Source organism: Canis aureus, chromosome 38 (assembly GCF_053574225.1).
Source record: "Canis aureus isolate CA01 chromosome 38, VMU_Caureus_v.1.0, whole genome shotgun sequence".
Taxonomy (NCBI): domain Eukaryota; kingdom Metazoa; phylum Chordata; class Mammalia; order Carnivora; family Canidae; genus Canis; species Canis aureus.
In genome coordinates, this window is record NC_135648.1 from 21908323 (window position 1) to 21936113 (window position 27791).

The window sequence follows — 27791 nt, forward strand, 5'->3', positions numbered from 1 at the left end:
TTATTAAATTTAAAATATTTTATTTCAGGAAAGATACACTTAGATTTGTTTCAATCTTGTTTTCCTATAGTCTTAAATTAATCATGACATCTTAGAGAAAGCCAATGATTCTTTCTAAATCTGTATAAAAAGGATGGTGTGTGTGTGTGTGTGTGTTTTAATTTTGAAAAACCACAAGAAAAATACAACCACTTTCTTTTTGTCCAGGTCAGTCACTCACTCCGGTTAGATTGAACATTTAAGTCTGGCAGCCATCAAATACTTTTAAGTATTTACAAATATAGTTAAAACTACACCCCTAGACCATTGGCTTTCAAAAGAATTTGGATCTGCTTGACTTAAACAATAAATATGTACCAAACACATGAGCAATTTTGAAGTTGCTAATGAGGTTTTAAAAAAAAAGATTGCTAACATTTATTAAGCAGTTTCTGTGTCAGGCAAATGAGAATTGCTTCAAACAAAGTTACTTAATTCTTTCAGAATTCCTTTGAGGTAGGGTCAGTTCCTTTAGAAATGTCACTTGGATTTAAAAACAACAACAACCACCAAGCCGGAAGAGCATCAGTGATCTATCTGCCCAGGGCCATGCAGCTAGAGGGAGAGGCCAGGGCTCACCCCAGGGCTGCCGGAGTCCCTCGGGCACACATGGTGCTGGCAGGTGGAGCGGCTTACATGACAATGCTACTGATCTGCGAGACCGCTTAGACCAGCTCCTGAGAACCTGGATCCACTTTTTCTGTTTGACCACGTACATCTGTACATACACAGGAAAACTGCAGGTAAATGCATGTACTGTCACTGTGATAGCCACTTCACTGCTTCCGGACCGCTCAGTGCTCCTACCCTCTCCAAGCGGCAGCTCTGGACTCTCTCTGTGCTGCTGGGGGATTTGCCCTGGGCAGGAGCCTGTCCTCCTCAGGATCACTAGGTAGCCCCAGCTTTTTGTTAAAGAAAACAACTTGACGTGGTGTAAAGAGCTTTGTGCCCTTCTATAAAAGATGTCAAGTTTAAATTAGATATTTTGGAGAAATTCTTAGTGCTGTTTCTACACCTTTTATAAGCACTGTCAGCGTCAGTAAAGAACAGAATCTTCATCCCATTCTCCCAGATGACTTTGGGGCCGGTTAGCATTGTTGTTAGCAGTGGTATGCTGGCAGATGTTTCACACCTGGCTCTCCAGCGGCTGGAGGTGGGAGGAAGCCAGGATGGACAGCTTTTGCCAGGTCCTGTGGGGTGAATACCCCACCCCCAGGGCTGATCTCAAGCCACCAAACACATGATCGCTGAAAGTGCTGCTGGGAAGAGATGCACAGAAGCATACCTTTCCGCCACGCAGATACAACACACATAAGTAACTTCAAGGAAGTGATGGGTTTTGAGTGGTCACTACCTTTGTCTTTAATGTAATTAATTGTAAGTTTCTATAATTTAATTTTGAACAACGGCCGTGTTTCACAGCCAGTTCTCAAAATGAAATTTTAGCAATCTGCTTTTTATAGTCTGAGCTAGCCCAGCATACCACTGAATTAGGGTCCCAAAGACAGCAAGATTCAACTTTTCCTTTTGATGCTATAGATTTTAAATGAACTATTGATATCAGCGACAGGAATTTGCAGGACTTTGGACTCTCAAAAGGTAAAAAGCAACATCAATCCTTTGAGCATGCCAGGGCATAAACTTGGGGTTTGTTTTTGACTAATTTAAAATATATCTACATCTAGCAATGATCATTGAACTTTACAATTTCAACCTATTCTTCCAAACTTCAATGAAAAGTGATTTTTAAACCCAGGCAGGGTGTGGTCCATGCAAGAGGTGGCCAATGGAGTGAAGCGTATGGCTGTCTTCTTCCTTCCCATCTGGGTATCCTGGACAGTTGTGACCAAAGGTTCGAACCAGGGAACTTGAACATCCATCCAGTAAACTTCTAATGATTTGCCCTGGGAGGATCCAGGTACCAGAAGTCAATTTAATCTCTTCTACCCAAGCAAGGATTAGCGGAGAAGATCCAAGCCAAGGTGTGGAGAGATGGCCTCCACCGCCACCCCCAAGCATCTTGAACACTTCAGTCCGTGCGGGTGTGCTCAAAAGGCCGGAAGTCTTCGCCGGCCCCCTTCACCCAGCTTTACCTCTGGTAGCACTCCAGGCTTTCTATTCCTAGGGCTTTGTCCTGGGTAGGAACTACAACAGGAAAAACAGGTAGCGTGTTGTAGCGGCGTGTATGAGCTGTAGCAATTATTCATCTGAGAGCTTACCCAGGCTTTTGTTTCTCTGCCATTCTATGGCTCTCTCTCTCTTGGGAGCCAAGTAGAAAGTCAGACTTACTAGTTCTGGCAAACCATCCATTGGTGGAGGAAGTTTGTTGAAACTAGTGTCTAGGACTTGGGGTATAGAGGTTTCTTTCTATCTCCCACGAATAGGGAACTCATTAGGTGTTACTCATTGCATATTTAACAAACGCTTCTGGAACCTAAGTGAAGCCTCCATGCTGAGTGCCAGGCTACGTACCTGCCCCCTGAGAGGGGCGCAGGGTAAGGGTACAGTGTGTGCTAACTACGGGGCCCCCGTTATTCTTCTGGGCCTTTACACTGAGTGGCCACCTGAGAGATAGGATTACAGATACCTGTCCCTTCCACTCTTTTTTTGTGATTTTTTTTTGCGTTTATGGAGAGGATGAGGGCTCTGCCTGGCTCCTTAAGAACCGGCTCCGTGCACAGCTGATATACTTGTTGGGACTTTGGGATCTTTGGGCAAAGGCAGGGAGGCTCAGGGTTATGAAAACAGCTTTGGGACTCCCCCTCCCTGGGGTCTCCAGGAATGAGACTATTCTTAGGAGGCGCCTCTGCCCTGAAAGAGCTTTCCTTTGCCACTTGGCCTAAAGGATTTCTTTTTGAAAAAGAAATCTGGACTGGAGTCAAAATCCTAAACTGCAAAGAGGTGGCCAATTAGGCTTCTGGGCTGCATTCCAGCCAAGGAGGCAGACTCTGCCCTTCAGGGCCCCACATGAGCTGGAAAGAGATTCTTGGCCCGTGGTCCCATGGCATGGTGGGATGCAGGAAGCCAAGCTCACAATCCATGCCCCTCTCCTAACGGAGAAGCCATGAGTCAGCCTATCCCATTCCCTCCTGCCCTCAGAGTCCAGCCCGGACAATTGCATGGCACAGCAGGAAGAGAGGGAAAGGAAGCTGTAGAAAAATAAACATTTCCTTGCATTTTACTTGGAACATAATGGCATTTGTGGCGTGCTAAGATCTATGGCATCTCCCACAGCCTCACCCCACTCTGTTTTCCTCCTCTGTGGGGAAACAGATTCTTTCCTTACCTGATGAGAGTCCAGGGTGCATCCTGTGGAAAAACAGGAGCAAGATATAGAAGGTAAAAGCCAAGCAACCAAAGATCACGCCACAGACCAGGAAACTATAGCTGCCCTGAGCCTGGAATATCTGCCAAAGGGGAAAACACAAATACAGACCATCAAAACCTCACATGAAGGTGTACCGGAGGAAGCAGCTTTCTCTGACCTCTGGCAGGTTTTTCAGTCAGGTGGAGGGCCATCACGCCGATAGGCAGGATCATGGGTAGGTAGGGGGGCTGCTTGGCAGGAGTCCTGCTCTGAGGCAGGGGTGAGACCTCATGGCCCCTGCAGTCCCTGGAACCTTCTGAAAATCTCCATATTTTTCTTTAAATTCTGATCATACTGTTTCTGTGCCTACAAGGCCTAACCAGAACTTTGCAAAGGATTTTGTATATATATCTTTTTTTTACCGTGGAAAATTTATTTTTTTTTAAAGATTTCACTTATTTATTCATGAGAGACACACAGAGAGAGGCAGAGACATAGGCAGAGGAGCCCTGTGAGGTGCCCAATATGGAACTCGATCCCAGAACCCTGGGATCATGCCCTGAGCTGAAGGCAGACAGTCAACCACTGAGCCACCCAGGTGCTCCGGAAAATTTAAAGCACAGGCCAAAGTAGCTTATGGAACTCCCATGGACCCATCAACTGACTTTAGTGATTAGCACCAATTTCCTCTGTACCCCTACATTGAAGCAAACCCCAGACATCACATCATTTCAGTGCAGCTCTTCCCCCTCCTGGCAGGGCCCCAGAAGAAGGAAGGAGGTTTGTGATGAGGGACATTTGGGAGAGACCGACAGACCTAGGTTTGTATGTCCCATCACTTATTAGAAGCATGACCGACCAAGGGCAAGTTGCTAATTTATCTGACTTTCAGCATCCTCCTTTATAAAAGGGGGATAACAATATATGCCTTAGAGTCTTCAATAAAAAGCAGATGTATTTTTTTTTCCTGGTGAACAGAGGAGACGTGGGGATGTCTGAAGAGAAGTGGGTGAGCTGGCTGTTGATCAGGGCAGACTTGGGCAGGACGGCGGGCCCCGTGGAGGACGGCCAAGGCTGGGAGAGGTGGGGTGGGGACGGCAGGTTGAGAAGGGGTGGGAAATGAACTCCCGACTCCACTGAATCCCGTCCCAGGCTCTGGGAGCGAAGTGACATTCCCATGGGGCCCTGCTGGCCCCACTCCCAGAGAGGCCTTGTGTTTGCATTGGACTGTACCCCACATCCCTTCACATTTCCAGGTCCCACATTCGGAAGTTCAGTGTGCAAGGCTGGCTCAGGAGCAGAAACAGGTAACAGACGGAGGGGGCCCTGCCTGCTGAGTGGGACCCTCAGGGAAGGGATAGGGTGGGCTCAGAAGGTGGCTGGCCGCTTCTTCCCACCTGCTCAGAGGGGGGCTCCCCAAATACTGGCCCCTTCCTCTAGGGTCTCCCACATACCGAACCAACCAGCATCTGGAGGACCATCTCACCAATTCCTGCCCCTGTCACCAGCACCGTGGTCGCACAGCCTAACCAAAAGAGAAGGATTTGGGTTAGTAAAAGCAAGGTAAGGAGCCAGAAGTCTGCTGGTATGAGTCCAGTTATTTCTGGGAAGACTCTGGAAAATGGTATGACTGCCTAAGAGGACTACTTCGAGTTCCTTAGATTTCTCAGACTTTAGTCCTTAACTTTACTTTGGGGATGGTAGGTCCTGCCGTCACTATGCTTTCACTGTCCTAGGACCTTCAAGTACTCAGGGTTGTCTTCAGGGTAAATTCCAAGTTGCTCGGCCTGGCATTAGGAAGGGTCCTTCCCAATCTGACTGCCACTGACCTTTCCAGAAAGCTTTTCTGACCTCCTCTGGCCAGCCCTTGGCTCTGGGCAGACCTGTGTCCTCACTGCCCTGGCGCTGCACTGACCGGCCACACCTCTGCTTGCTCCGGCAACGTGGCACAGACCCTCCGAGTCCAAGCTTCAGGGTCAGACTATGGTCTGGGGTCCCGAGCCCAGCTGTGTTAGCTACTAGCCATGAGATTAGACCACTTGTCCCTCTTTCTGTAAAATGGGCATGAACTCCTCCACAGCGTGGCCCTGCAGGAAGTGCCATGTGGTACCCAGCCTTGTGTGGGCACACGGGAAACTGCCTTGGGGAGAAAGTCCACACCCATTCATGTAGTTTGCAGGGCCCTTTATACCCCATCCCTGCTGAGAGCTCAGACGCCTCTGAACCTGCTCACAGTCTACCCTCCATACCCTCCAGCGCCGGGAAACCAGCTTGCTTCCTGCCAGGTTCTGACACGTGTGTTCCCTGCCTTCTGAGCATTATTCCTCCTCCTCTCCATCTGCCAAGCTCCTGTTCACCTTTTAAGTTCCTCCTTTAGACCTCCCTCAGGCCCTAAACCTGCATGAAGTTGCTCTTTGTCTGTCTCCCTCGGCCCCTCCAACCTTTTCCTCCTTACCGGCTGCCTGTTTGCAAGGCAGCCTTCCCCGAGGGGCTGCAAGCCCATGAGAGCACACCGTGCCTTGAATTTTCGTTCAGTGGCTACACACTATTAGCCCAGTGGCCAACCTGTGGTAGGTGCTTGTGTTTTTTGAATAAAACAGGATCATCATTGCCTACTTTGTGCTTCAAGTTCCTCTCTTGGTCTGGCTTATATTTATACCTAGCGCTATGTCTCTGCTGTCACAGTGTCCCCTGCCCCTGCCCTGCCCTTCCCTGGAGCACCTTTCCTTTTTCCTTTTGCCTTTCCAAATCCTGAGCCAGTTCACGTCCTATCTCCTCTGTGAAGCTACATGTGGATTGAACACTGGTCGTTCCCTTCTCTGAGTTCCAGAAGCACCCGTGTCTAGTCCACTCATTCATTCAAAAACCCGCCAGTACTTTCTGTGCACGGGTGTGAAGCTAAATGCCAAGAGTACTCAGATGATCTGAGCTGACATGTCTGCTGAGCACCTGGGAGTCCACTAAGCCGCTAAGCCAAGTGTTCTATGTCTCCTCCTCAAATGCACACACAATCCGATAGGTGGGTAGGTGGGTATGTGCATCCCCATTTTGTAGGTGAGAAAACCGAGGCTAAGAAAGGGGAACAAAATGGAATCGTACGAGGTCACAAAGCCAGAAAGCGTGCAGGCAGGACTGGCGTTCAGGTCTGCCAATGACCTCAAAGCACACGCTCTTGCCTTTGTCCCCTGCTGGTGCCCACAGGGAACACGTCATCGAGGAGAGGACACAGATAACAGGTACAAAAGTCATGAGGCAGGTCAAACACGAGAGGCAAGTACAAAGGGGAGGGGCACATCTTTCCAGGGGAGATTAGAGAAGCTTCCAGAAGGGGTGGAGAGAGAGAGACTGGAGTAGGCAGGCAGGTGCAGGGGCGGGATGGAGTGGAGCGGGCACTGCAGGCAGGGAACGGCAGTGATTCACAAGGCCAGGATGCAGGCCCTGGGTGGGAGCAGGGTGAGAGGAGGTGTGACAAGTGCCCCAGGGGATTCTAATGTGGCACCGGCACTGAGAACCACCAAGGCAGGCAAACGTGAAGGGGACAGGTGGGCACCTGCCGAGGCAGGGAAGTCGGTGATTAGAAGCTGGGCACCGTGAAGTGTTCCAAGCAGGCACGGGATGGGGAAGGCTGAACGGAGGCCGAGATGGTGAGAGAGGAGAAGTGGGTGGATCTGAGTGATCACCTGCGAGCAGAATCAACCAATCCCAATTATTGTTATTACACTCTAGCATTTGGCTTAGCTAATTAATTAATTTTTAAGTAGGCTCCACACCCAAGGTGGGACTTGAACTCACAACCCCAGGGTCAGGAGTTGCATTCTCTCCTGACTGAGCAGCCAGTAGCTCTATCCTCTAACGCGGGCTGACTGCTTAAAACGCGGGGATCTTCTGCGTGACGTGTGATGCCAACATTAATTCACTGCTTCACTTGGTCGCTTGAGGTTTGGAGATCATCCTTAGGTTTCAAGGATTCAGGCTCCCACCTCTCCTAGTGGGTTTAGCTCTAATTGCTCTGGCCACCCCCACGCCGCCTACACCCGTTTCCACCACCCCCTCCTCCCCTAGAGAAATCACTCCTCCTCAGCGTTGGTTTTCCTTCACCCTAGGGCACTCTAGTTACTTCTAAGGGCAATGCTAAATGTTCACAACATAATTATTTTTAATTAACTCACTTTTTAAAAAGGCCTTTGCTATATGAAGTTGGGAAGCTACAGAAAGGGGAGGGAGATTCGTGGAGAGAATCCGAGGCTTCCGACATCAAAGAACCCCACTGTCACAACCCCAAACCCAGGGTGGAGACGCTGCCCTACTCCTTCGTGCCTCCAAACATATCCACAAGAAGAGCAAAGCAAGGAGGTGCTCTTGCTGATAAGTTATAAACCCCTTTCCTAGACCATAACTCTCCCTGTGCAACCTGCTGGTCTTTGAACTTGGAATTTTTGTCACACAAAATGCCAGCTGTGGGCCAGCAGACATCGCCACCCGGAATCGAAAACAGGAAAGAGAAGTGTACTGCTTCTGCGTGGCCTGACGTCACATGACACAGGTACGGTGTCGAATGGGGAAAGCCACGTGGGATAGAATGAGCCCCCTCAGGAACCGGGAACCGGTTCCCACCAGTCAGGAGGGGAAGCAAGCCTTGCTGGGAGGAGGGGGGCAGCGGCAGAGCCGGGATACGACGGAGAGATGGGGCGTGGTGGGAGCAAGTGGTACTGGGGTGGGGGTACCTCCCCACTCTGCGCACCTGCACACCTACCTTTGTACTGCAGGATGTCCTCGGTGTAGGCCAGCATGCTGGGGAAGGTGCTGCTGAGGAACAGGCCCAGGCTGGCTGTCCCCACGAACAGGAAGGCGACGTTGTAGGAGAAAACAAGAAGCACCAGGAAGGTCACCACCACGCCCACCTGTAACCGCGGGGATGGAGGAGATTAGCAACGAAGGGGCTGCGGGGCGGGGGGATCGCAGGGCTTCAGGCTCCAGAAAGGTCCTCCCTGACCCCAGAGCAGCGCTGCGTGACCAGGACGCCTCCCTGTGGGCTCCACGGGCACTGCGCCTCGCAGCCTCGCTCCTGGTGCCGCCAAGGAAGCCCTGGGAACTAGGACCGCTCAGGAGGAGCCACCCAGACCGCGGGGCAGATGGCCTGCCATCCACGCGGAGAAGTGGAGGAGCGTGGCGAGGGGTACCGCCTGGCCCAAGGCCCTATCTGGGAGCACGGGGAGTTCCAGCCAAGGCACCAGCTCTCTGCCCTCCACTCTCATCGAGAGGAGCTGCTTTTCTTGCCCTAAAAGCCATGAGTTCCCAGAGGAAGCCCAGGGGTAGCAGGAGAGGCTGGCGGGGCTGGGGGTGGTAGGGAGGGTGGGTGGTGGGGTCCCCACCCTCAGAGAATCCAGGCACACCGCCCAGAGGGAGGCTCAGTGGCTATGGCAGCCTCCCCCAGGTCCAGCTCAGACCGCCCTGAGCAGATTCCACCCCCTGGTTAGAGGCGCCTGGGATGAGCTCAGGGACCAGAGATCTTTCTAGTTCAGCAAGGGTCTCTGTCACAGGGGAATATTTTTGTTTGATCATGCTTTTCCTAAATTCCTTAAAAATGTTTTTATGTTAACATTGAATACTTTCTTTTTTTTAAACATCTTATTTATTTGACACGCACAGAGAGAGAGAGAGAGAGAGAGAGAGAGGAGACAGCACAAGTGCGGGGGTGGGGGGCAGACAGCAGAGAGAGGGAGAAGCAGACACACAACTGAGCAGGGAGCCTGATGTGGGGCTCGATCCCAGGATCCTGAGATCATGACCTCAGGTGCCCCAATATTGAATAATTTCTATGCAAAATGCCTTTGGGAAGAAAGTCAGGCAGCTCGGTACTGGAGGCAGAAGACCTAGGTGCAAGTACCAAGTCTGGGGCTTGAAGTCCTAGATCTCTCTGACTCCAGCCCCCAAGTCTGCAAAGTGGGTTACCAAAGCTCCACTGAAGAGTCGTGGAGAAATGAAGCAACGCAGGGGCCATGGCTCTAGACAACTATCAGTCTTGAATTTGTGTGTGTGAGCTTCCTTTAATGTCTCCAATCATAAGGGTCTGGAAGACCATGGAAAATCATGGCTTTCAGGTAAAAATCTCGTGGCTGAGTATCTCTGTTTCTAGAAACAAACAAGATAAAATTATAGAGCAGAGGGCCTGAAGGTGTGTCAGAAACCACCTCCAGCCCCAGCTGCACCCTGGCTGAGCCAGAGGAGTGAAGGGACCATCACCCCCGCAGGTAGATCCCAGGGACCCGCTGCAGCTAGAGGAAGAGCCAAGCAATTGCAACCCCGGAGCCCCCTACACTTCCCCGTCTTCATGGGCCCTTCAGTCTCTGCTGCGAGATCTCTCAGTCTGAGACGGAGACTCAGGGCTTGCCAGCAGAAGGCTGCCCGAGGCGGGGTACGCTGGAGGAAACTCTCCTCCCCATGGAGAAGCAAAGCGAAAGATATCTCTTGCGCGATAAAAATGTGAGAACAAGTAGACAGAGCTAAGGTTCCAAATATAATGTATTTCTTTGGCACAGAAAATGGCCCCATTGCCTCGCTGCTCTTTCTTCCTCCTCTGCTCAATCTTTACATGTTGGCGCCGCCCCAGCCTCTCCTGGCTCTTCTTTCTCTGCATTCCCTTTTGGTCCAGCGCATGGTTCCAAATATCTCTACGCCCAACCTCTTAAATCCATCCTTCCAGCCACGACCTGTCTCCGAGCTCCAGACTTGCACATCCTCCTGCCCCTCCGACAGGTGACTGGCTGACTAACAACGTAGTCTCGACAGAACGTGGCTTTTCCTCCCCCCAGATCTCCTCCTGCCCACGTCCATGAATGGCCTGCCCATCCACCCAGTGGCCAAAAGCCCTGTAACTACAGGAGTCCTCAAGGCCTTATTCCCTCCCCGCCTCCATTCAGGCCAAGGGCAAGTCCCATCAACTCCACCCAAAAAATGCTGTAGACTCTTGTGTCTCCAAACCCATCCTGACCACCCTCATCCAGCTGCCACCACCTGGACTGCAAGAGGGGCTCCTCGCTGTCTCCGTGATTTACTCTTGCCCCTCCTAGATCTCCTCTCACACACGACAGGGGGGTGTGCTTTTATTTTTTATTTATTTTTAATTTTTAAAAAACATTATTTATGAATGTATTTATTTGACAGAAAGAGAGAGAGAGAGAGAGCACAAGCAGCGGGGGTGGCAGGCAGAGGGAGAGGGAGAAGCAGGCTCCCCACTGAGCAGGGAGCCCAGTGCAGGGCTCAATCCTGACCTAACAGACTGAGCCACCCAGGCCCTCCCCCTGGAGTGTGCTCTTAAAATACAAAGCAGATCACGTCCATTCCCTGTTTAACACTGTCTAAAGGCCTTTCTCCCACTTTGAATAAAACCCCAAACAAGACCTTACAGGATCTAGCTCATGTCTGCTTCCCCAACCTGCTGTCTCTCTGCATCCTATCGCCGACCCTGCCCACTACAATCCCACCCAGCTAGCTCCCCCGTTGGGACCTTTCAATCAGCAGTGCCCTCTGCCCAGAACACTCACCTCTCCACCCCTCATGGTGCTGGCACCTTCTTGATAGTCAGCTCGCAATGGGTGTGCCTGGGGTGGGACCAGTGTTTTGATGGTGCTGCTCTTGCTCCCCCTCCTGCTGCCTGGCCACCCCACTTACAAACCATACATTTCCAGGCAAGCCTTGAAGAGTCACCCTGAAAATCTCTAGGCCTGGGGGAATCTTAAGAACACCTCTCTTATTTTTATTTAGCCTGGGTGACAGAAGACAGAGCCTGCCCAAGGCCAACTAGCAAACTCCACCAACCAGCTCTCCTCGCGGTCAGTGGGGCTCTCCCATCTGGGCCAGTGGCACTCAGCCTGCTTCCCACCTGCCGGCCAACCTCATCGTGACCCTCCAGGCCAGGGCACACTCACGCCCTCCCCTGCCCATCTTCTTCCCAGGTTGACTGTAAGCATCCCCAAGGCAGAGACCCATTGCCTGCAACTCAGCACGCCTGCAGTTCCCCACAGACCCTGCACAAACTGCATATTCATTCACCAGGAAGTGATTGTGGAGACCCAGGAGAACAGAGAGCGGGGTGACCATTAATTTAAAAATGACAGGAATGCTCGGAAGAAGTCAAGGAAGTACTTTTTGACAGTGGGTTGGGCTACACAGAAAGGGAGCGACTGCCCAGTCACTGGAGATGTTTAAATAGACCATGGACTCCCTGGAGGGGATGCTAGAGAGGTGATTGGAGCTCTGGAGGGAGTCTGGGCTAGATGGCCTTACAGGAATCTATAATCTAGACCCTTTGTCATTGACGGTGACCTGGACACATCTCAGGACAATAGTCTAACCCTACCCCTTGCCTGGACCCCTGCCTTCCAGGCAGGCCAATTCCCTGCCTGCCATCCTACATTCCAGTCTGGCTACTTAAGAAGCACCTGGAAAAAAGAAGAAGAAGAAGAAGAAGTGCCTGGGAGAGTTTCAAAATGCAGCCCAGAGACGGTGATTTCTGAAGGATGGGGGCGCCCCTGGTCTCCACTGGCCAGAGGGCTCTGACCCACGGAGCCTCAAGGTGACACAGGAGGACCCCAGTCAGCACATGTTTTGCCTGTACTCTTGGCAGGTTGTCCACTGGGATCTGTTCCACTCACAGTAGTAATCACCTCCTGCAGCCCCTTTCTTGATGGTACAAAATCAGAGACTCACAGAAGGAAAGGGACTTTCTTTCCCAAGGTCACACAGATAGGATTTCTGTTCCCTCTTCACCAGTGTCTCTCTCTTCTGCTTTCTTCCCTCTACTACCTTCCCATCCTGCTGGCAGACTCTAGTCCCGAGCAAATGTCCTGGGGCTGTGGTAGGGCCAGGACAGAATGGTCCTCCTGCGTCTCCAAGAAGTAAAAGGAGGCCACTTACCACATTGATGAAAACCATGGTGGCTGGCTTCACTTTGGAGGAGACGGGAATAGAGATGAGCCGACCCAGGGTGATGAAGCCCCAGAAGAGGCTGGGGAGGTAACCAGCCACCTTGTGCCCCACAGAGAGCGGTTTCTCCACTGCATAGCTGTACACAAATGCTGAATACTCCCCCTGTGGAGAGACGGGCCCTGCTGAGCACACCTGCAGGGCATCCGGACCCTCCAAAAAGGAAACCTAGGTTGGGGGCAGGTGTGCTGAGGGCTGAGGGAGGACAGGTCCTGCTTCTAGAGGTTCAATAAAAGAAAGATGGACTTGAAGCCAGGACACCCGCAGGCCGGAGCTGAGGCTAGGACCTATGGTGCCACAGCTTACAGACTGCACCTGCCCAGGGGGTCAGGCCTGGGGATGTGGGGGGTAGGGAGGTGGGTGTCTCCAGGTCTCCACAGGGGGTCCTGAGAGGTCAGGGCCTACAGGGCACTGCTCCCACCCCTCAGCCAGAGCAGAGTTCCACCGCAGGCCTGATTTAGGAGGATCCCACAGAAAGTTTATTGTCGAAGGAAGGGTACCACAGCTGCAAATAAGGTGTGTAAGAGTGTCTCATCTCACAGCTGAGGGGGCAGAGAGAAGTGAGCTGCCCAAGGTCACACAGAGTTGAAAGTCAACCAGTACTGGCATGAGTATTTCCCACTGGGTCATCTCTTTCTTAGGACCTTCTCTCTGGAGAGTCCCTGATACGGCAATCAATTAATCAATCAGCCATTCAAAGGTATCTGATCTAATTCTAAGAGACTTCTGGAGAAAGACACAATAGTGTAACAGAGGTCACTAATAAAATACAGAGCTGGGCCCAGAGCCTGCCTGTAGCTTGTTTACAACATGGCTTGAGAAGTCCAGGTTTGGAATGTGTTCCAGGAAGCAGAGTGCCTTCAAGTTTACATGGCATGACCTCTACCTGGAGGAACAGGGCTCTGCTCCTTTATTTGTTTATTTTTTTAAAGATTTAATTATTTAATTGAGAGAGCTAGAGCACATGCATGAGCAGGGGTGGGGTGAGGGGGTGGGGTGTGTGGGAGGGCAGAGGGAGAGGGAGAAGCAGACTCCCCGCCGAGCAGAGAGCCAGACTCGAGGCTCCATCCCAGGACCCTGGGATCATGACCAACGCCAAAGTCAGACACACTCAACCAACACTAGCCATGCAGGTGCCCCTGGGCTCTGCCCCTTTAAAAAAAGGTGGGTAGCCCGCACTTGGCAGCAAACCAGAGAAGCCCCTATCCAGAGAGTTAAGGAAAACTTTAGTTTCTGTCTTTAACAGAGGGCTGGGACAGAAGACCACAGCACCGAGGGGCTGCGAACAACTCTGCAGACCGTCTCCCCCAGGACTTTTACTTAGCTTCAATGTTTGATTCGACTGTACTACAGGTTTGGTCCCCAGGAAACCCTGGTGCTCCCCTTTCTCTTGCCACCCCCAGCTCGAGTCTCAGGGCAGACAGGCCAGCTCACCGTCATCCCATCGGTCATGAACAGGACCAGGGCGGCTGTGATGTGGATGGCGAAGAAGGAATAAGGGGCTCCTTTGAAGTTCTTTCTCTGGCAGCAGCTGAACAGGTCCTCGTGCCCTGGATGGGACACAAGAACAGGGGTGAGTCTTAGTTTCTGCTCCCTTTCCTCTGCAGGCCCAGGGGGAGCGGCTGGGAGGTAGAGAGCCTGGCAGAATGGGGACCACTCGCTGCCCCCCACCTTCTCTGGCTTCCAACCACCTTCCAACAGCCCCTGTCCATCTCAGTCCCGGTGGAAGCAAGACTCCAAGAGAGCCAGGAACTTGCCCCGGGTGACACAGGCAGGCTTAGGCAGAAGGGAGGCTGGAACCAGAAGCCTGCTTCCCCTACTCTAGACCAGGTTGCTCCATGACCTCACGAGACCATCAGTGGCCATGGTTCGTCTCCAGCCATCATTCCCTGTGACCTGTGTTCACCCTCCGGGGCAAGGGAAGCCTCGGTGCGGGGCTGTGGGCATGGAAGTTCATTAGAGCCCCCACCTGGGTGTGGCTGAAACTTTGGGGGCAGGGAGGAGGCATCTTCCTTCTCAGGAGGCTGTGTCTCCAGGGCGAGCTCATCTGCAGACAGGAGCAGGGGCCTCCTCTGAGGGCAGCAGGCCAGCAGCCGCTCTTTGGACAGCAGAAACAGCACAGCCAGGGGCACCGGGAGCTGAGGGGTGGGCAGAGGGTCAGGAGAGCCCTGGTCCCATCAGGCTGTCCCCTTCCCGTGCCCGGCCCGCTGCACACGCCTCCACCTGGCCTTGCGGCATGTGCGCCCACGGTCCTGATGGAACGCGGCTCTTTTCCAAGTGTCCACTCACAGGCCGGCCCTGGCTCATGCCGCCAGGTGTGTTGACCCAGGGCAGGCTGTTTTAATTGCCGCCCAACCTAAACCACATCCGTTTTCCTGAAGACAGCTCCTTGTCACATGCAAAACTTGGACTCACAGCAGGCCTCCGGTACAGGAGGGGTGCCAGAGAGAAACTCGTTCCTAAGATCCTTATTCTGAATGGTGCCAAAGCATGGCCCCCGTGCTGCTTGGTGCTGGTAGATCATGTGACACTTTACAAAGACAGCTTGCTTTTGGTCACTGTCCCCATTTTCCAGGCGGGGTGACTGAGGCTCAGAGTTAGCACTCGGTCATAACCAGTTACAATGGGAAGAGACCAGAAGGCAAGCTGCAGACCCAGAGGGCGTTGGTGCCTGGTCACACAGCTGACGTGCAGCAGAGCCCAGGCACCCCAGGTTGGAGCCCGGGCACCCTGACTCTGGGGCCGACGCCACCTCAGGGCTCATCTGGGTGATGTTATCTGCCCCCTTGGAGGTACGGAGGCTGTCCGCAGGGGCTTCGTGTCCAAACCGGAAAGCAGAGACATGCACAGCTTTTGATTGACAGATGAGTGCTCTGAGCAACACGCACACACAAGCCCAGCGTTCTGTGCACTGCTATTTACACGGAGCTGCTTGGGTTTCGAGAACCCCCCAGAGCAATGAGAAATGTCTCCTGCCTCTGCCGTTGCCTGGAGAAGCCTCCACCGCCTCCCTCAGGTGCCCTGCCCGCATCTAACCACCTGGCTGCCAGGAAGCGCTTCATCAAGTCTGACCTCTGCCCTTCCTGCCACAGCCCCATCCCGATTGCTTTCGCTCAGGAAAGAGAGGCGGCCCGGGGAGCTGCAGAAGCTCCCTCAGAGGCCTTGTGGGGGGCCCCCTCCGGCCTGCCAGTGAAGCCCCTGTGGAGGCAGGAGGCAGCGGGATTTGTTTTCCCAGGATTCTGGACACCGCCCTGGTGCAGACACGTTGGGAGCCTCCCTCCACACTCAAAGATGAGTCCGGGTCAGACGCAGCACCCGGACAGCAAAGCAAATCAGGCCCGAGTGGGAGGAGACAAGCCCTGCCCTCGGGAGTCCGGGTCTGACGGGGGAGACAAGCCCTCCTTCCAGTCCAGTCCGATGGGGGAAACAGGAAACCATCACACAGAGGCCTGCAATGGCTGGATGCCAGGGTGAAGGCCAAGGGGAAGCAGCTGTTCAACAGCCTGGTCACTGCAGAGGGGCTTTCCAGGGAGGCGGGTGGTGGGAAGGGCTCCACGGGGGATTGGCTGGTGTGGGCCGCTCAGAACACACCCTGTCTCTGTAAGTAGCCCATTCAGAGAAGGCAAGCTCCACCTTAAGAGTCAGAGAGTGCTGGGTGGGCTGTGTGCGTGTGCGTGTGCGTGTGCGTGTGTGTGTGTGTGTGTGTGTGAACATGCACAGCCCCATTCTCTTCTGTGGTGGACTGTTTATCTTCAGAAACAAACCAATATAAAAAGTCCGGACATCCTGCAGCAAACAAAGTGCCTCCAGTCTGCACCTTGAGGGGCAAGAGAAAAACATCCCTCAGCTTAAGCTGGACCTTCTGGCTTCCTGGTGCTGGAGTCTCAGCTTCGACATGGTACTGGCCATTACTCCTTCCCCTTGCAGGTCGCCCTTGGAAGCCACAGGCCCAGAGCTGTATCGTTTTCAAAGCAATGACTGGCATGGGCAGAAAACAGAGCAAAAGAGGGGCGAGCGTTTTTGAGAGCCCCGAGTGAAGATTCTAGTACAAGGAGAGGGAAGTTACAAAGGAGAAGAAAGGGAAAACAAGCACCGCCAGGCACAGAGACAGGAAGGGGGTTTGTGCGGGGAGTCAGGGCTCCAGTCTAGCCAACGTTTTCCTAGCACTTATCAGGCCCTTGCACCAGGGACAGTATGACACCCCTGCCCTCGTGCTCAGTGGGACTGGATGATCTTAAAGACCCCTTTCATTGCGATATGCACCCCATCGCTTTGAGGCCTGACAGCAGCTGGGTGCCCGAACCTAGCCTGCCTGCCTCTGGAGGGGTGGCGAGTCTGCCCGGAGCACACCGAGGCCCCAAGTCGTGACAAGCCATCAGGTGCCTCCATCACCCAGGGAAATGGTCAACTGGAATACTCCCCACCTCCGGCCCAGGCGGGCCCAAGCCAGGAGGCCGGGGCCACTCCCTGGTGTTCCTGACAAGTGCTTCCCAAGCTGGAGAGAGGGCAGGGGAGTCTCCCTGCCTGTGCCTCTGGCCCTAGCCTGTGCTACTCTGGGGGCCCTGTCTAGGGTTGCAGAGCACCAGAGCTTTCCAGCCAGAGACAGAGTCAGGCTGACAGGGGAAGATGACAGCTCTGCTCCAGGGCAGCCTTGGTGTAGGCAGGATCCCGGAAGTTATCGTGTCCATCCCCTGGCCTTCACAGGAGCCCACCTCACAGCAGGGCACCGGAGAATCCTAGCGGCGATGCAGGACCCCGGGGAAGAGCCTGACAGGTCCCATGGTGCGCCGTCCCAGGATCTACTTCATTTGGCCTCAGAGGAAAAGAGCTGGTTTCCCCTGGAGTCTCAGATGGCTTGAAAGTTAACCCTGATTCCATCATCCTGAGCCTGCTCACGGCTCTACCTCCCTTTTTTTGAGATCACAATCATAGATTGTCACAACTGAGGACCTTCAAGATGTCCTCCTGTGACCTTCGCATTCAGATGCATCCCTAAGGGAGTCAGTTTCCCATGCTCTGGCCTTCCTGAGGGCACATTCAGCCCAGCAGCACGTTGCTCAGAATCAGAAGAACCTATGCTGGGAGCTGGTGCGGACTGGCATGTGTGGTTGCCCACTTGTCCCCACCCAGCCCTGCCCTAGAGGCACTCACGTTGATCAGGGCCATGATCCAGAAGGCGTACGACACGCGGGTCCCTGCTCCATCCTGCGGAGGCAGCCTGGAGAGCGACTGGTTGGACCAACGCCACGCCTCAGCGTGGTGCTGGCCCAGGACCCTGGACGCATGGAAGAGGTGGCTGCCAGAGGTGCTGTTGGCTGTGCCGTTGGCGGGCAAGCAGTTGGCCTCAGACAGGAAGGGGTCGGCAATAAGGGGGCTCAGCAGAGCACCAAAGCCCACAAAGAAATGGAGAACCTGGGGAGAGAAGAGAAGTGGTATGGGTGGGGGATGGCCCAGGCTTTGTAGCCCATCCCCCACTCTGTGCCCCATCTGGGGAGCCCCTGCCTGGCCCCAGAGGGGGGAGCAGAGAAGTTCCTCTCAACCACTGTCTTGGCCCTGGGATAACGTGGTGACAGTGGCGATTCCCATCTCTCCCACTTCCTTCTTTCCCAAAACTTAACCGCAACCAGCTACCACCCCAGAGGGAAGGGGAGCTTTTGATAAAGGGAAGGACTGGACAGGAAGAGAAAGACAGAGAGGGGGATGGAGCCAAGAAAGCAGCAAGAAACCATGCCATCATGGCACTCTCCAGTTCACAAAGAACCTCCTCTCCGGAGCACCTGGATTCCTGTGACCGACCACTCTGCGCACAGGGAGCGTGACCTCATTTTAGAGACAACGAGACTCAAGGCCAGAGAGAGCGTCCCAGTGTGGCCCAGCTGGTGGCAGCCACACTGAACTGAGTCCCTGGTGCCCTTTTTGCACCATCACCTGGCCTATATGAAAAGACACCTAGCCCCAGGGAGGGACTGGGAGAGGTGAGAGCACCCAGGGAGCCCCCCACCACCCAGCCCCATGCCCGCCTGTGGGCTCACCTGAAGGAAGATGGCTGAATCCTTCTGGTAGATCCTCACCAGTTGCATGTTGGCCACGGTGTCGATGCAGCCCATGGCGAGGCCCGCCAGCGCCATGACAGAGGCCAGCACCGTCACGTCTCGACAGAAGGGGATGACGGCAAACACCAGTGAGATGGCCAGGGAAGATGTGAAGAGGGCCCATAGCGACTGGGCCAGGCTGCAGTAGTAGAAGGGTGAGGTCAAGGGGCTGCCTAGAGCCTTCAAATCAAGAGCCTCCTCCATGTCCTCCCTTGGCTGGACAGCCTTGGAGAAGCCTCTGGTGGGAGGGGGCAGGGGACTGTGGAAGAAGCTCTGTCACTCACTAGAGGTTTGCAGGTGAGACGTTTCTTGTGCCCTGGTCTTCCCAGGTAACCATCCCTCCTCATAGGGTGGCTGTGAGAACTCAAGAAACCATGTGAAGTGGCACACAGTGCACACTTAACAAAGCGTAACTGCTACTATTTTACTTACAAGCAATTTTAAATTGTTTACTGACAGGGGTGTCTGGCTGGCTCAGTTGATAGAGCCTGTAACTCTTGATCTTAGGGTTGTGAGTTCGAGTCCCACGCTGGGCATAAAGATTACTTATAAAGAAAGTCTTTAAAATAATAAATAAGGGGCCCCTGGGTGGCTAGGTCTGTTAGGCATCTGTCTGCCTTTGGCTCAGGTCATGATCCCAGCGTTCTGGGATTGAGTGGGGAGCCTACTCCTTCCCTGCCTCCCTATGTTTATTCTCTCTCTCTCTCTCTCTCTCTCTCTCTTTTTTCTCTCTCTCAAATAAAATCTTAAAAAAACGGGAAAATAATAGTTTACTTTACTTATAAACTATAATACACAGAGATATTTCTGTCCCTCTCATGGATGTGCGAGGGGAATCTACTTTGAGTGTCTCTGGGTACTGTGCCATATGCACCAAACTGGAGGTGGGACGGGGAAGAACCCGAACCCCCCACCCCCACCCGCACCAGCTGGGCTGCAACGCGCTCTCCCCACACAGGAAGGGCAAAACGGCCAGGCCCTTTACAGATGTCAACTAAGCCACCTGAACCAAAGCTCTCAGCCAAGGAATTTGGGTAATTTGGCACCCTTCCTTCCTCCCTCCAGCCCTTGGGCAGAGATCTTGGCTCCGCAAGTTTCTGGAAGGGAGGACTGGTGGCTGTCCTCACTGAGAGGTGTCTGGTAGGTGACCTTCCCGCAGAGGAGCCCACAACAGGCAGGCTGAGGGCCTGTTCCCGCACAAGTGGGCGAGTAGACGGACCGTCCGGGGCTCCATCAGGGTCTTGTTGGTACACCCTACCTAATAACCAGACTCTAAGGAAAGAAGGATGCCTTGTATTTTCCGGAACCACTCTGAAAGCCTGATGTGGGTAAAGGACATTGGATAGCAAGAAGGTTCTGGGGACACCTGGCTGGGTCATTGGCAGAACACACTACTCCTGATCTCAGAGTTATGAGTTCAAGCCCCATGTTGGGCCTGGAGCTTACTTAAAAAAAAAAAAAAAAAAAACTTCTGGAAGAGAGAGCTATAATTTTCAGATTATGAACAGTTGTTCTGGCTGCTGGACCTGAAAACGGGGGAGGGGCCTGTGGCAAGAAGACTGGTCTGTTGCCAGCACATTAGGGCAAAGAGAGAGGCCCCCAGGAGAGCTCCCAGGCTACATCTTTCCCCAGAGGTTCTTGCCTTTCTTGCCTCTGACCCCTTTGGTTCTCTGCTTGGCCCATCTTTGATCAAATCCTCTGTCAGAAGGGCTCTGCTGATAGCACTAGCTCATTATTTTTTCTTATTCTCAGACTGATCTCTTGGAGAGATCACTGATCATGAATGACCCCTGTCTGTTCCCAGCTCTGAGCAGGAAGGGGGGACTCCCATGATCTTTCACCCCAGCCACTAGGAGGAGGACAGGGAGGATGGTGTTGTGGGGAGGCCTGTTCAGGTCTCTCCTGGCCCCAGTTCTACCTGGCACCCCTGCTCCGCCGGCCCCTGGAGCTGAACGCCCAGGCTGCGCGCTGACCTTCCTGAATATCTGCCTCCTGCAACCTGGTCTCAAGTCTCTCTCTGCTCCCTGGCACCCAGCACAGAGGGGATGCCCACATTTCTACAGGTGATGAAACTGGCTGGCTTCTCATGATTGTTCACTCTCTCTTTCCCTCAGGCAGCCTGCCTCCTGGCTGGCCGGACTTCAAGGATAGCAAGTGGGTCCTCTGTCTCCCCCTCAACCATTCTCCCTGTTGAACTGGCACATGGGATGGGGTGACCTTTCCACCACCTGGCTCACCAGTCTGCAGTAAAGTGTGGCTGCCCCAAGCTAAGTGCACAGACCCTTGAAGAATTAACCCATCATCGTCGTTGCCCTGCAAAACCTAGATTCATTAACGTGGTTAATGATCAGCTCGGTAGGGGTGCCCTCAGTCGGTTAACTGGGTTAACTGTCTTCCTTCAGCTCAGGTCCTGATCTCAGGGTCCTGGGATAGAGCCTGCATCGGGCTCTCTGCTCAGTGGGGAGTCTGCTTCTTCCTCTTCCTCTGCCCCCTGCCCCCCACCCCTGCTCATGCTGTCTCTCAAATAAACAAATAACATCTTTGAAAAAAAAATCAGTCTTGTAGCAAAGTCCCGAGGGAATGGGACCTGGAATCAGTCAATGAGAGTGGAAAGAAGACTACGGAAAAAAAAATAGCAACTGACATTTGTGTACAGGCCCAAGGCAATAGGCTTTGCAACTGTGCCTGTTTAAACCACAAGCAAACTAAGGCTGGGAGAGGCTAAAAAAGAAGCTGACAGTCTGGACTCAAACCCAGGTTTTCTGTCTTGATAATCCCTACACCATGCTGCTTTTCCATGGAGGAGAGAGAGAGAGAATAAAAGGGCTGGTGATGGGCCACAGACCCAGGCAGGCCCGAGAGAGGGGCGGCCAGGAGGGAGTGGAAGGCCAGAGTCTGCAGAGCCTTGAATGACAGGCTTAGCGAGCAGTGAACAGCTGGCATGGCTAGGACGTGAGCCCCCGTGGTCCCTCTGCGGGTGTTCTGGAGGCTCCAAACACTTCATATTCTGACTGCTGGCTCCGTGGCAAGCTTCCCGAGGCGTCTGCGCAGCCTCACTGCGGAACCCCGTGCCTGGCACCGTGCTTGGCCCTGAGCTGGTGCTCCATCTAGGGCTGCTGGCTGTTGCTAGTCAAATGAGCAAAAAGCTTGAGGAAGGCTTGTCTTGTCACCCACACAGGATGGCCTGGAGCCTTAGGAGCCTGATGTGGGAGTTGTGATGGGTGACACAGAGACAGAGGGAGTCAAAGACAGAGACAGAGAGACAGAGGCAAGAGATAAAGCCTTAGCTAGGGCCAGGATGCCAGGGGGGCAGTAGGAGGCTGGGGAGGTTGGGGTGGAGGGGGAGGGCCACGGTCACGGTCACGGTCACGGTGGGCTGCCCTGTATAGGCCTTTCCGCTCTCCCATTTGTGCCTTTTCACCTTGTCTTTCTGGAGGACACTCAATGCCCCCAGGGAAGATTTTTGTTCCCAGGCCCAGGGACAGGCAGGAAAGGATGAGACAACAGAAAGGAGAGGCTGGAGGGAAACTGGCCTGGGAAGGCCCTTCCTGCATCTCCTGCCAACCCCTAGCGCACGATTTGAGCCTGCCGCCTACAGCTCCGGCTGGGGAGGGCGAAGCCCATCTTGGGCCTGCGATTCCTGGGCACTGGGGGATGGAGATGTGTCCCCATTTCCTGGGGACAGCTGCAGCACAGGAAAGCTTGTGTTTTAATCCCAGCAAACTGCCTGCCTCCCCGCTTGCTTCGGCAGAGCTGTGCCTGGGCTTTCCAGAACTCAGCCTGAGCACATTTCTCCAGAATGGCATATGGCTGCCAAGAGAAAAGAAGTCCCAGATACATCCCAGAGCCAGACTGAAATACACTAATTGGCTTGGTCACTTAATGGTTTTGGTCAATGGCCCCTTCCAGGAATGTGGGTAATTGAAAATTATGGAATAATGATGTCAAAACAGCTTTGGCACCGCAGATGTACTAGGATTTGTAATCAGACCAGTCCTCGGTATAAAAAGTGTCAAATCAGTATGTTGTACACTTGAAACTCATATAACACGTATGTCAACTGTACTCCAATAGAAAACTAAAAATCAAAAGAAAAAAGACTGGTCCTAGACCTAACTCGCCACTTCCCAGCAGGAAGCTCGGGGCAAGGCACCTACACATGGGCCCTCTGAGCCTTTACAGGTGAGTACCTAGCTCCTTGCTAGAATGGGGATCGGCAGCTCTGCCTTCTGAGGCTGCCAGGCGGTGTCAGTGCGATGTTACAGTCCTTTGCTCACTCCCTGGGATCTTCCCCCGGCCATCAGCCATCGGCAGCCCCTTTCCTCGATGATGCTCACCCCCTCTCTGCCAGCAGCCAGGCCCAGGGAAGTACCCTCAGCAGCTCCCAGATTCTCCAGCCAGGCTCTGCCTCTTTGTTCCTGCTGCAGAGCCTGCTGGCCTGGGGTGACCATGGGAGGTTGGTCCGGGAGCTGCTATAGTGGCAGCAAGGACCTAAGAGTCCTGCCCCTTATTTTATAGATCAGGAGCCGTCCCCAGATGGGGGGACAGAACCAGGATCCAGTTTTTTGACTCTCAATCCAGCATCGTGTCACTGATCTTCCCTCCCCTGGTCCCAGGTTCAGAGGTTAATTAAGGCCAATTAGAGAGGGGACCTCACTCCCCCAAGGCCTGGGGAGATGCAGGGACAGCTTGGAAAGTCTAAGGAACCCTTCCTTGGAAGCCTGAGAAATGTCCAAGTTACTCATTGATGGCTCCACGTGGAAGGTGAAGTGGGGGAGGGAGAGCAGGGAGCCAGGTCCTCCCCCAGCCTAGCAGTGGTTCCACTGTAGGTGCCTGAACCACCAGTTTGCTTAGTGACCTTGAGCACGCTGCTCCCCCTGCCAGCTCAGGTGCTCTGCTTTACCCAGAGGGTACATGTGATCACCTTGACCTGGCCTTGCCAGGGTGCTGGCTCTGGCCCTCCTGTTTCTGTGATAAGAGGAGGGGCTGCCTGGCTCCAAACCAGGGGAAGGGCTTAAGCAATAAGATGTCAGCCAGTCCTTCCCGCCCTCTACACCCCAGGGTGGGGAAAAACGCTGCTGAGGACCAGTCCCTTGCCACCTCGATGTGGGGGGACCCCAGGATGGGCACTGACATTCTCCCATCCTTACCTCGGGGCATCCCCCTGCCCATCCTGATAATCTTCTTCCTGGAGGGACCAGGGAAGAGAGGTGCCCTGAACCCAGGAGAAGTCAGAGGCATCCCTGCCCCCTCTCCACCCCAAAAGGAGTAGGCAGCTTGCAAGAGAGGAGTGGGGGCTTGGGACAAGAAACCAGGGGTCAGGGCACGCCCTGAGAGCTAGGGCAGGCTGAAGACTACGGCTCCATATGGCCAACCGGGAAGAGGTAACTTAGACGGAGCAGGCCAGGAGAGGCCCCCCGGAACTGGTCACCCCCACAATGATGCCCCAGCTCGCTCAGGGCCCTGTGTTAAGCCTGGGGAGACTCAGAGGGAGGAGGAGGAAAGCCTGTCTTTGGGGAGATCCCAGTCTAAGGCAGGACTCAGGCCCTATTAGACTTAGGTTGGGGCTGTGCCCTGTGTGTGATGATATTTCTGGCCCGCTGGGGTGCAAGCCCCGCATGTTGGGTGGACTTGCAAATGGGTCAGCCCAGAACCCTTTTCCGATTACTGGCATGCATGGCTCCCTCTTGTCATTCAGGTGTCAGCTCAAATGTTACCTCCTCAGAGCAGCCTTCCCTGACCAACTCTGTATTGTCATCCTCACCCTTATTTATGTTCTTCATTTCACTTACATGGTGCTCCAGAGCGTAAGCTCCATGGGAACATGGACCTTGTCCATCATATTCACCCCGAGAATGGGGTCTGGCTCAAAAGATACGTGTTGGATGAGTGAATTAAGGGGTGGGATGAATTTAGAAATTTTGGGGTTTTGAGATTTTTCTTTATTTAAAAAATTGAGGGCGCCTGGGTGGCTCAGTCGGTTAAGTATCTGCCTTCTGCTCAGGTCATGATCTCAGGGTCTTGAGATCAAGCCCCGTCTCAGGCTCCCTATTCAGCTGTGAGCCTCCTTCTCTCTCTCCCTCTGCTGCTGCTCCTCTTGCTTGTGTATGCTCTCTCTCTTTCTCTGTCAAATAAATAAACAAAATCTTTTTTAAAAATTGAGATAAGGGCACCTAGCTGGCTCAGTCAATGGAGTGTGAGACTCTTGATCTTGAGGTTGTGGGTTTGGAAGTCATGCTTGGTGTAGAAGTTACTTTTAAAAAATTTTTAAATTAGGGCAGCCCGGGTGGCTCAGCGGTTTAGTGCCGCCTTCAGCCCAGGGCGTGATCTTGGAGACCCCGGATCGAGTCCCACGTCGGGCTCCCTGCATGGAGCCTGCTTCTGCCTCTGCCTCTCTCTCTTTCTGTGTCTATCATGAATAAATAAATAAAATTTTTTAAAAAATTATTTTAATTATCTCAAAAAAAATTTTTAGATAATTTACATACCATAAAATTCATCTATTGAAAGTGTGTGATTCAATGGCTTTTAGCATGTTCAGATCTGGGAACCATCACCACAACTTAAGTTTCCAGCATTGCCCTCACCCGAGAGAGAAACCTTGTACCTGCTAGCAGTCACTCGCCACTCCTGCTCCATATCCTAGGAACCTACCACTCTGCTTCCTATATCTACAGTCCCCTTCTGGACTTTCATAGAAATGGAACCATACAGCATGGGGTCTTTTGTGCCTGGCTCCTTCCACCTAGCATGATGTTTTCATGGCTCCCTCATGCTGTAGCTTGCATAAGAACCTCACTGATCTTTCTGGCTGAATACTATTCCACTGTATAGGTGTACCACATTTTGTTTGTCCATATGTCTACTGATGAACATTTGGTCTGCTCCTTCTTTTTGGCGTTATGAATAATGCTGCGATAACATTCCTGTATAAGGTTTCGTATTGACATGTTTCGGTTCTTTGAGGTATATACCTAGGAGTGGCATTCCTGGTCATGTGGCAACTCCCATGTTGAGATGAGTTTTTAAAGCAAGAATCATATCTGGGGCCAGACCACCAGTAGGCTCTCAGCCCAAGTTTGCTGCATGCTGAAAGGTAGACAAGCTGCTGGGAGGGAGAGACAGAGGCTTTCTAGATGGGAGACCAACCAAGGACCCAGCTCGGAGGACAAAACTGGCTTTTGTGTTGTGTTCCAGGGACTTCAGGGGCCAGCATCTTAGAAAACCAGGTTTGACAGTGGCCTGGGAAACCTTGTGTGGAAGACTGGATTTCATGTAACAGGCAGGAGGGAGTTAGAGCTGGGTCTTGGGCAGGGCAGGACTTGTAGGAATTTGGGGAAAATTAGAGACAGAGAAGGAGACAGTGAGTAGGACAGGGGAGAACTCAAGCCTTCAATTAAGAGGGCGCATGCAGGGGAGAAGCCAAGGTGAGGCTGGGAGAAGGCTGAGGAAGGTCTGAAAGCCATTTACCTACCCTGATGCCTTTGAGATAAAGGGGTCTCCCGAACTACCCAAGGTGGTTAGACAGGTCCCCAAGGAACCAGGAAAAAAACACCCCTAACCTTTTATCTAAATACCCCTTTCTCTTTCCTATCTGACAAAGCACATACCCATACACCCTGCCAACCAGGTGACTTTGTGTTCTTCTCCTCTCTGAATGGCTCCCTGCTCCCGATAAGCAAGATATTTCTAAGGAAGTTTTAATCCAGATTCTTCTGACCCCAGTTGCACCTATCTCCCTCTTAGGCTGCATGTGGCTGCTTCCCTCAAGATCTCTGTGCTAGAAGCTGGGGGCGGGGGGAGGGGGGCATAAGGGATGGAGGTGGGGGGCTGATCCTACCTTGAGTAGAGAGCTCCTGTCCTGTCCCCTTCTAACAGCCAAGGCTGTCTGCATGCAGATCCTCCAATGCATGTCCCTATGGAGGCTTCCAGAAACCTTTTCAGCCCTGGTCCTCAGTCTGGGCCAAGCACTAGGCAGGACTTGACTTGGGCCGCCCCATGCCTCTCCCTCGAGTCAGTCCACAACAGCTGGCTCTTGCCATTTGTTAAACCAACTCCCCCAACCCCCCTCACAAGTACCAGCCTGGCCCACTAGCCAGTAATCACTTAAGCTGAAAAGTACTGGGGTGGGGGAGGGGAGGTTAGGGGGTGAGGAGCTGGGAATATTTGCATTTGAACTTGTGGTGAGGCCCCAAGGTGTCAAGCTTTAGTGGCTGGTTTCAGGGCTACTGGCAGTTCTGTTTGTTTTCAGAAATGGGGGATTGTGACAAGCTATCCTGTCCTAGCTAGGCAGTGACTCCCGTTGACACACAAGCCACCCCTGTGACAAATCCTTCATTCCCACTGAAGTCCACTTTGCTCTTAGCCAAAGGAAAGGCTTCTTTATGGCATTTTGTTTTGCGGGCGGGAGGACTGAGGTTCAGCATCTAAATGTGAACCTGAACTGATAGGACTTATGCCCTCCACCCCACCCTACCCCCACCCTCAGATCCCAGCAGGAAGCCCCAGAGGCCCACAGTTTCCTTCCCAGGAGCGGCAGCTCAGGAATACTCAGCCCATAGGCCTGTGCCTGGTGAGGACAGGGTATAACTTGTACTCTGCACAGTTCAGGCTGACTGCTCATAAAGCAAGAGTCATTTCCCAAGTACCTGGTTCTAGAAACAAATACCTGGATTCAAATCCCAGCTTAGGAGCTGTGTGGTATGACATGGGGCGAGTGTCTTAACCTCTCTGTGCCTCAGCTTCCTTAGGCACAAACTAGAGATAAGTTAGTACTACTCCATAGGGTTGTGGTGAAGATAAATGAATTGATACAAGTGAGGTACTGGGAACAGTGCCTGGCACTGAGCAAGAACTGAGTGAAATTAGTTACTACTGTTCCCAAAATTATTTTTCTTTCCTGTGAGCTCACTTCCTCACCCATGACCCTTTCCACTGCCTGTTCATAGCTCCTGGTTAGGTAAGGACCCTGGACGGAGGTGCGGAGCAAGCGAGGAAGACATGGCCCAGTTGGGTGTGTATCTCTGTTGTTTTCACAAAACCTGGCACACCAATCTGCCATTTAGAATTATCCTCATTCCCCCTTCCTGTTCTTTGCACTGCACGTGTTCTTAAAAAGTTCAAGGTAAGGGAGCTTTTGTAAGTCAAAATACTTTTTAAAAAGAAAGAAAGCAAACAGAAAAACACACTGGTAGATTTCTAAGTAAACCTCTAGGCAGAATCTGGAAGGATCTTGAACTTTTGCGAAAGACTTTCTGAATCCCCCATGCATCCAATCCTATACAAAACCCAGAGAAAACCCAGTGTGCACAAGACTTGCTCCTTAAGAGGATTCTTCCATTTACAAGAGAATTTGACCCTGAAGACAA

General features: G+C 52.9%; 1 protein-coding gene and 1 long non-coding RNA gene across 2 annotated transcripts in view; one reads left to right on the forward strand and one right to left on the reverse strand.

Annotated features, from left to right (window-relative positions):
• Positions 1-27791, reverse strand: part of SLC60A1 (solute carrier family 60 member 1) — a 29442-nt gene continuing 1651 nt past the window's right edge. Inside the window, exons 2-10 of the mRNA XM_077887240.1 lie at positions 18364-18562; positions 17483-17743; positions 14301-14469; positions 13766-13881; positions 12263-12436; positions 8100-8247; positions 4801-4871; positions 3326-3446; positions 1-2184 (exon numbers count right to left, since the gene is read on the reverse strand). Of these exons, the coding sequence (XP_077743366.1) occupies positions 2129-2184; positions 3326-3446; positions 4801-4871; positions 8100-8247; positions 12263-12436; positions 13766-13881; positions 14301-14469; positions 17483-17743; positions 18364-18562 (1315 nt within the window). The 3' untranslated portion in view covers positions 1-2128. The remainder of the gene's footprint in view (positions 2185-3325; positions 3447-4800; positions 4872-8099; positions 8248-12262; positions 12437-13765; positions 13882-14300; positions 14470-17482; positions 17744-18363; positions 18563-27791) is intronic.
• On the forward strand, positions 4447-7884 carry LOC144307417 (uncharacterized). Its single transcript, XR_013374297.1, has 3 exons — positions 4447-4653; positions 4787-4909; positions 7736-7884. It is a non-coding gene; the product is annotated as an uncharacterized LOC144307417 (long non-coding RNA).